This window comes from Oncorhynchus clarkii, chromosome 2 (assembly GCF_045791955.1).
Source record: "Oncorhynchus clarkii lewisi isolate Uvic-CL-2024 chromosome 2, UVic_Ocla_1.0, whole genome shotgun sequence".
Classification (NCBI taxonomy): domain Eukaryota; kingdom Metazoa; phylum Chordata; class Actinopteri; order Salmoniformes; family Salmonidae; genus Oncorhynchus; species Oncorhynchus clarkii.
This window is the reverse complement of record NC_092148.1, coordinates 28,827,000-28,836,046: the sequence shown is the minus strand read 5'-3', so window position 1 is coordinate 28,836,046 and position 9,047 is coordinate 28,827,000. Positions and strand designations below refer to the sequence as shown.

General features: G+C 44.8%; 1 protein-coding gene and 1 pseudogene across 1 annotated transcript; both read right to left on the bottom strand.

Annotated features, from left to right (window-relative positions):
- Window positions 1-352: 352 nt before the first annotated feature.
- On the bottom strand, window positions 353-1,321 carry LOC139380801 (free fatty acid receptor 2-like; annotated as a pseudogene).
- Window positions 1,322-2,241: 920 nt separating this feature from the next.
- Window positions 2,242-3,195, bottom strand: LOC139380793 (free fatty acid receptor 2-like). Its single transcript, XM_071123828.1, has one exon. It carries the CDS (start codon window positions 3,193-3,195, stop codon window positions 2,242-2,244), a length of 954 nt encoding a protein of 317 aa, XP_070979929.1.
- Window positions 3,196-9,047: the final 5,852 nt, after the last annotated feature.

The following is a 9,047-nucleotide window of genomic DNA, read 5'->3' as shown; positions in this document are numbered from 1 at the left end:
GATAGATAGGCTAGAAATGTTTTCAACAAGTTACTAGAAATGTTTTTGTTGAACTTGCATTGCAATTGCCTCCCGCTGCTGCACACAACATGCTTCCATTCACCCTGTCACAAAGGGAGTTATGGCGGATTTAAGATAACATTGTTAACCCTATTACAGTCAATCCTGTCACTTTAATTTGAATTTGTATAGTTATTCTTCTTAATTGAACCTCTTGAGATGGGAAAACATGTTTTTTTGAATGAAGTTGAACATTTGCTCTTTATGATAGAATTAAAACAATTGGTGAAATGAATAGTTATTTTTAACAAAATTACCCAAAAGGCACCTTGGAGTAAGGTGATTACATTTTCTACTCTTGGCCCATATTGGCTATTGTGCTTTCCCTTTGGACTGCAGCCTGACCCTGTCGCAGTCCCAGCATCTTGCAGATGGCCATCTTGGTAGTGATGCGGAAAGCAGAGGAGGAGAAGTAGAAGATGATAGGGTCCAGGCAGGTGTTGAAGGCACTAAGCAGCAGGGTGTAGTACCTCCACGAGGGGCTGGAGCCTGTGAAAAAACCCAGCACATGGGAGAAGTTGTAGGGAAAGACACACACAAGGAAGACGGCCAGAGTACCCAGCGCCATCCCGATGGCCTTCTGCTTCTGGCCCGGGCTGATCCTGGGGAGCGTGTACAGGATCCAGATACAGCGGAGGTAGCAGAAGACGCAAACTATGAGAGGAACCAAGCAGAGCATGATGAAGAACTCCAGACGCACCGGGAGGAGGATGGCCAGCTGTTGTTCGGTGAAGTCCTCGTAGCAGACGGAGGTGTTGCTTGGGGAGAGGTCCGGATGGTGCTGGATGATGAACACGATGCTGCAGTGGGCGGTGGAGAGAAGCCAGATGATTGTGCTGGCCACCACAGAATAGAAAGGTTTGTGAAGTTGGTGGTAGGCGATGGGATAGGCCACCGCCAGGTAACGGACCACACTGACAGCCATCAACAGGAGAGAGCTGGTGTAGATAGTGGAGAAGAAGGTGTAGGAAGTGATGGAGCAGAGGAACTCGGGCAGGTTCCACAGCATGCCGGAGGCCGCCTCGTACATCTTGAGAGGCAGGAAGAGAAGAAAGAGGAGGTCGGACACAATCAGGTTGAGCAGGAGGATGTCTGTGGGAGTGGGTTTGTTGTGGATCTTGACGCTGAAGGCGTAGAGTGCCAGGATGTTGGCAGGCAGGCCCATCAGGAAGGTGATGATGTAGACGGATAGAATCACCTCACTTTTAACCCACGCCATGGCTCTGAAGCTATAAGGTCAACAAAACCAAAAATAACACATTTAGGGTGCCCAATAATCATATTTTAAAATCATACAAATGTAGCTGTTTTCAATGATCAATGTATTTTTGTTACAATATCTCAGCCAACTCCTTATTACCAATGAATGAATCACAATTTGCTTATAGCTACATTCTCCCCACAGTACACTTGCAGCTCAACAGTGAAAACCTTAAAGGGAGAAGGATAACACATTCTTAATTCCAAATGGTCATAACCTACCTGGCTGTGGATGTGTATTTATTTTTAATCAGGAATTGGAGAGCTCAGCCATGTGTATTCAAGCTTCCCAAGAAGGTCGTTACTTTGGTCAAAACAGCAGAATGTTCTATTTACATGCTCTAGCATATCTAGCAGTCAAGCAGACCTGTTTGAGTGCACAGCAGACTTATTGAACAGTGCAAACATGAGGAGGTGAGAGTGCATGGTAACGATTAACTAAAATGCAAAACATTGCTGTGCTTACATCTGATATTACATATGTGTAGGAAGGAGGGAAATACCCATGTCTAATTTTAATATCGATTTTGTAAATAGTGTGGAAACAGACATTGACTTCCCAAGAAAACAGTCATGTAAATGATAACAGAATCCTAACATGTATTTTTCCATGTGTCCAAGGTTGATGTAACATCATATGTGTATTAGCATTTTGCTAACACTTGACGAGTACTGTAGCAACAAACCACTAATTGTTACTGTATGTGTCCATGTGGTTGTATGTGTCCAGGGACCAACTAGGACCAACCCTGCTTAGCTTCATAGTTAAGTGAGCAGTGGGATGTAGGTTGGTATTCTGCTGGCAGGTATGCTGCTGGCAGGTCTCTCTCTTGTCTACATCATTGGCTGTGAACTGGTGACTGTCTGCCCCGTAATATGGCATCCATATTACGAAGTCTTCAATTGTCATCAAAAGCTCTGTCACTTGTCAGACAAACCTCCCTCAGTTGTGGCTGGGTTACTGTGTCCCTCTATGTCTCTAGTGTTGTTTTGAGCTGTCATGAAGACACCAGGGGTGCTGTTCCTTCGCTTCCCAGTTAGGATCCTCTTCATGGTGGCCTGGAACATGGAGGAGGAGAAGTAGAAAGTCACAGGATCCAGGACGGTGTTGACCGTGGTCAGGAGCAGAGCGTAGAGCCGCCACTCCACGTTGTCTTGGATGATGAACCCCTGTACATGGGTGACATTATAGGGCAGGAAGCAGACAACAAAAACAAGCAAGGTCCCCACAGCCATTCCGACGGCTCTCTTCCTTTTCTCTGCACAAAGGTTAGGGGTCCTATTGAGGATGAGGATGAAGTTCAGGTAGCAGAACACACAGACCAGCAGTGGCACGATGTATAGAACCACACACAGCTCCAAGCGCATGGGAAGCACCACCTTCAGCTGCTCCTGGGTGAAGTTGTTATAGCAGGTATATAAATCAGATGAGGTCTGGTTCTCCACGATGTAGATGAAGCAGAGGTGGACCGAGCTGAAGACCCACACCACCAGGCTGCTCACCACTCCGTACAAGGGCTTGCGGCGGAGCCTGTACTGGACAGGGAAGGCCACACACAGGTAGCGGTCAACACTGACCACCATCAGCAGGAGGGAGCTGGTGTAGATGGTGGAGAAGAAGACGAAAGAGGTAACGTTGCAGAGAAGCCTGGGGAGAGTCCAGACCATGCCGGAGGCTGCCTCGTGCATCTTGAGGGGCAGGAAGAGCAGGAAGATAAGGTCGGACACAGTCAGGTTGAGCAGGAGGATGTCTGTGGGAGTGGGTTTGTTGTGGATCTTGACGCTGAAGGCGTAAAGTGCCAGGATGTTGCCAGGCAGGCCAATCAGGAAGGTGATGATGTAGACAGACAGAATCACCCCACTCCTCACCACCATGGCTTTCAACTGAGGACGAGCAGAGAATGACAGCAACTATTATCTATATTTGATCATATAGCACACGGTTTTAGCTGAAAAATGATCAACTCTAAATTAAGATCAACCATTATCTCAAATGATGATGTAATGGATGCAGCTTGCTGAGGAAATTTTGAAATGAAAATGAAACCATCCATGAAATCATCTCCTATTCCATTTTTTATAGTTCAAACCGAAGCTCCGCCATGTCGAAACAAAAGCATCATGGTATAATGTAGATTGTTTAGATTGTTTTTTGAGATGATTGTATCAGCTCCCAGTATTAGGCTATCTAATAACATACATTTGCAGTGCGCTGTCAGGACCAAGGCTTAAATAACAATAATGAACAGTCATTGAAGTATTACTCACGCTATCAACAGTTCATCAAACAGAGGATATGGTGGAAAGTCCAAGGCTATCCGCTACACAGGCTTCACGGAAAGTTATTTGTGCAGATTAAAGTCACTTCTCTCCTCAGCTTGGTTGGGGAGGACTGTCCACCTCTTTCTAATTACATGCTCCTACTTTTACTTGAAAAAATGTTCTCTATAGCTCATTTTATCAGAACAAGTAAGCAGTCAATGAATGGGTGGTTTGTATATAATGAGATAAGCAACGGTGTAATAAACCAAGTGTAACAGCCATCACTGGGCCTAAATCATTGAAGTTTTGCATAACTGTCACCATAAGGTGTCCCTTTGACTAGGGGGTTAATTAAGGTTCTACACTCTTAGAAAAAGGGTTCCAAAGGGTTCTTCAGCTGTCCCCATAGGAGAACCCTTTTTGGTTCCAGTTAGAACCCTTTTGTGTCACCCGAAGCGGAACAGGTGAACCCAGGTGAACAGGTGACTGGGATGAGGTGACCAAGGTATTTATTAAAACACAGGGATAAGATTGAGGGCAGGGCAGGGGGAGCTAAGGCAGGTTGCAGTAAACCAGGTGCGGAGGCCGAGGCTGGAGCGAGACGTGTTGGGACAGGGTAAGCAGATCCAGAGGGGAATCCAAGGGAACCGTAGAGTGGGGGATCCAGGACAGAGTAGCAGGACTGACGAGAAGTAGGACTGGAGACAGGGACCAGAGTCAGAGTGGGCAGGACTGTAGTAGAGAGGAAAACAGCGTCAGTCAAGGGAAGACAGGCACAGCAGGACAACAGGATCTAAAAAGGAACATAGACTGACTGAGCAGAGATTACGATCTGACGATGTGGAAGTGGCAGGGCTGAGTATTTGTAGAGGTCTTGATTATGGAACAGGTTGCAGCTGGTGGGAATCTGCTCTGACTCCAGCACACCTGTCTCTGCCCACACAATCACACACACACACAGAAAAGGAAAGAGCACTGGGGGAGTGGAGGCAGGTCAAGGAGACACCGGATGAGCAGTAGAGGGCGTGGCAGGAGCAGATGTCAAATTTGGGGTTCCAGGTTGGGTTCTATATAGAACCTTCTGTAGAAAGGGTACTACCTGGAACCCAAAAGGGTTCTACCTGGAACCAAAAGAGTACTACTAGGAACCAAAACGGGTTCTTCAAAGGGTTATCCTATGTTACTTTTGGGGATTGTTGTACCTTAGGGACAGGTTGCCTTAAAGACAAAAACATCTCAATGTCAATGAGCTTGAACATTATTATTTGTTGTATGTAAAATACAGATGCAAAAATGAAAGTACCTTAGAGGGATATCCAAAGTGGGGAGATTAGAGCTGGCCTTTGGTCTACAGATAATGTAGAAGGGAGACATCATTCAAAATGACACACCTAATATGGTTTAATATGTGACATCATCATCATCAAGAACCATACAAACCTCTCTCTGCAACGTGTTCTGCATACAAACATTACAGCTCCCCACAGAAAGACACGTACAACTGCCAGAGCAGTCAGCATCCATGGCAGAACTGTGTTCAAAGAAAGACAGACAGAGAGAGACAGTGAGAGCAAGAGAGAGAGAGAGAGTGGGGACACATGGGGAGGCAGAGGAGGAAGAAAGACTGTCACTGTGTGCCGATTATAATGATATCAGAAGATAAACAGCAGAAATTCTGTACTGAATGCTTACTTACACTGTCCAGCTGTGAATTTTGTGTCAAGGGGCAGCTGCTGGATGTCAGTGGCCAGTGAGTTACTGGCTACACAGGAGACATTCGGGCCTCTTTCCACAGGCCCAGTGAGTTCTGCTGACACCATATTTTCTCTGTATATGGTGATGGAAGTGAAGGAGGATGGGAGAGTGCTGCTTCCGTTGATCGTCCAGTGCAGAGTGGCATTAGGTCGGGCTTCTGCTCTACACACACAGTGCAGAATCCCACCCTTCAGGGAGCAAGTGGAGTCAGAGAGGATTGCTGGGGGACTGGAGTGACAGAATGACACAAAGGGTTTAAAAATGTTTTTTTGACACTACACATTTGCCTTCCTTCCTGTTGTGAGTGAGAAACAATGACAATAGAACTATGTTAGGGTGGAAAGGAGTCCTTTCTTCTATTTTACACACATAATGTGTCGCTAGAATTAGCATCTCATAGTACAAATATAATGTTAGTTCCATTGGAAACTGTGCAACCACACATAGACACATACAATGAGATACTTACAGTTGACATCCAGAAACAGCCAGGCTGACTGATTTGATCCAATATTATTTTGGACAATGCAGGAGAATGAGGTGTCTCTGCTAATGTTGGGATAGGACATTTTGCCCTGAGTTGAATTCATTTGGATGCTTTGGCCTCCCCGTCGTCTGATCCACACATACCTGCCTGGCTGGGGGTTGCTGTCAGCAACACACTCCAGGTTGACACTATGACCTTCACTGACTGGCTGTTCATCCACCATCACCTTCACACCTACAGGGGCATCTGTTAATAAAGTAGAGAAACATGTAGTGACTTTGTAGTCGTTTGTTCTGTAAAATTTTAGATTTATTTAAGTGATGGCCTGTGAACGGAATAATTACACAACTGAGAACAAACAAGAAAGCCCAAAAACGTACATGAGATGTTAAGAATGACTGGTTGACTCTCAGTTTGTACTGTAGCGAATTGAGCTGTGCATTTCATCTCTTTTTTGTGCAGTTGGCACGTTCCTCTTCCTTGTATTGTCTCAGTAGACACCCACAGCCCTCCCTTTTCCTCCGTGGAAGTCACTGCTGTAGAATTTACAGGCAAATGGCTCCAGTGAAGGGATGGAGGAGAGGATGGGCAGGAATGCCAGACACTACAGTTGGCCTGGAATAAGGCTCCATCCACCAATGCATTCTTCATGGATAAGGCAGGAGCTTTTCTATCTGCAAGTTCAAATAAATGATTATTAGCTGGAACCAAAGGCAAACAAGGCATTACCAGTTCCCGTGACTCATGGTTTAACGCCCTGTCTGCAATTCTCATCCAGTTTTAACATAGTGCTCCAACTACTTATCACTATCACTCTTAAATGCAGATGTCAAAGTAATGAAGTACTGTTCATCTGATCACAATCTGTTGTATTTTTTCAGTTGTTTAACGACAACAAATATTCAATCTAATACTCCTCTACATGAGTGTGCTTACTTTCAATTGTAATCCTTGCGATCTGACGATGGAAATTTTGTGTAGCTGACTCATCAGGGTTGATCCACACGTAGAGCTGGAGGTTATTGTCTGTCCATGTCACACTCTCAACCCTCAGTGTACAGTCACCCTCTGATGCATTGCCTGGCACTGATGTACGCCCTCTAAAGCTGCTCTCTACACTGGTCGGTTCCTTGCCATCATAAACCTTGGGATAGAGAATGCTATGATACCGGTACCAGATGACCCTGTGGTGGGGGGCGGTGTGACAGGACACTTCTACACAACTACCATCTACTGCCTTCACAGTATTGGGCACCTTCACTATCCAACAGTGACCAAGCGAGACAAGTGTGCACCCTGAGGAAGAAGACCTAACAAGTCAGTTTACATTGTATGAGTTCTCTTTCATTACTTTTCCAGCTGTATCAAGTGGAGTTTAAATAACCTTCCCCAATTTGAGGAACAGAAGAGTTGGTTGATCCACAGTAGTACAGTGCATTTGGAAATAATTCAGACCCCTTCACTTTTTCCACATTTTGTTACATTACAGCCTTATTCTAAATTGGATTCAATAGTTTTTCTCCTCATCAATCTAAGCACAATACCCCATAATGACAAAGAACATTTTGGTTTTATTCATCTTTGCACATTTTGTCGTCGTCGTTGTCTTTCTTCATACATGTAGCACTTTCACAACAATCACTTTCATACTTTCATACTTTTCATACTTTCACAACAATCAGAGTGACGGGACGCCAAATAATTGGGTTCCATTATAAAATCAGTTTCCGAAGCACCAGCTGCTCCAAAGCAAAATAAGTAGCATTTACTGTAAACATACAGTATTTAACATGTGGTGACATTTAATGGCTTAAAGCTAGAAAACTAAAGTCAGATAATGCACATGTTGATGCAGAAATAAAATGTTACCAAGCAAACAAATGTAATTTAATAAGATGTGTATAATGTACCTGTGATGAAGCTGAGGATGTCCATTACAGTCGGTGGTGTCTATAGTCTATTAAGGTCCCGATGTCATGTGATGGATAGGATGCTGAAGTTTGTAGCTATTAAACAAACAATCAATCACCCAACCAATTAATAAAGGAAAACTATATTTTGGTTCAAGATATGTAACTTTCAAAATACAGAAATACAGATTGCTGACAAGGAAAATATTTTGGGTAATTTCCTTTACGCTGTCACGAGTCCGACCGAAGGTGGCTCCCCTTCCCGTTCGGGTGGCGCTCGGCGGTTGTCGTCACTGGCCTACTAGCTGTCTAAATCGCCGTGACCCCCAAACAACCTCTCCACTCACTGGACCCTTTTGATCACTCGACTGAGCATGCCTTTCCTTAATGTCAATATGCCTTGTCCATTGCTGTTCTGGTTAGTGTTTATTGGCTTATTTCACTGTAGAGCCTCTAGTCCTGCTCATTATACCTTATCCAACCTATTAGTTCCACCACCCACACATGCAATGACATCTCCTGGTTTCAATGATGTTTCTAGAGACAATATCTCTCTCTTCATCACTCAATACCTAGGTTTACCTCCACTGTATTCACATCCTACCTTACCTTTGTCTGTACATTATACCTTGATGCTATTTTATCGCCCCCAGAAACCTCCTTTTACTCTCTGTTCCAGACGTTTTAAACGACCAATTCTTACTGCTTTTAGCCGCACCCTTATTCTACTCCTACTCTGTTCCTCTGGCGATGTAGAGGTGAATCCAGGCCCTGCAGTGCCTAGCTCCACTCCTATTCCCCAGGCGCTCTCTTTTGACAACTTCTGTAACCAGAAATTTGCTTCCTGCAACACTAACTCAAAAAAGTTCTGGGACACTGTAAAGTCCATGGAAAATAAGAACACCTCCTCCCAGCTGCCCACTGCACTGAAGATAGGAAACACTGTCACCACTGATAAATCCACCATAATTGAGAATTTCAATAAGCATTTTTCTACGGCTGGCCATGCTTTCCACCTGGCTACTCCTACCCCGGTCAACAGCACTGCACCCCCCACAACAACTCGCCCAAGCCTTCCCCATTTCTCCTTCTCCCAAATCTGCTCAGCTGATGTTCTGAATGAGCTGCAAAATCTGGACCCCTACAAATCAGCCGGGCTAGACAATCTGGACCCTTTCTTTCTAAAATTATCTGCCAAAATTGTTGCCACCCCTATTACTAGCCTGTTCAACCTCTCTTTCGTGTCGTCTGAGATTCCCAAAGATTGGAAAGCAGCTGCGGTCATCCCCCTCTTCATAGGGGGTGACACTCTT

Coding starts and splice junctions, on each gene's coding strand:
- LOC139380793 (XM_071123828.1), bottom strand. CDS start 3,195: ATGGTGGTGAGGAGTGGGGTGATTCTGTCTGTCTACATCATCACCTTC.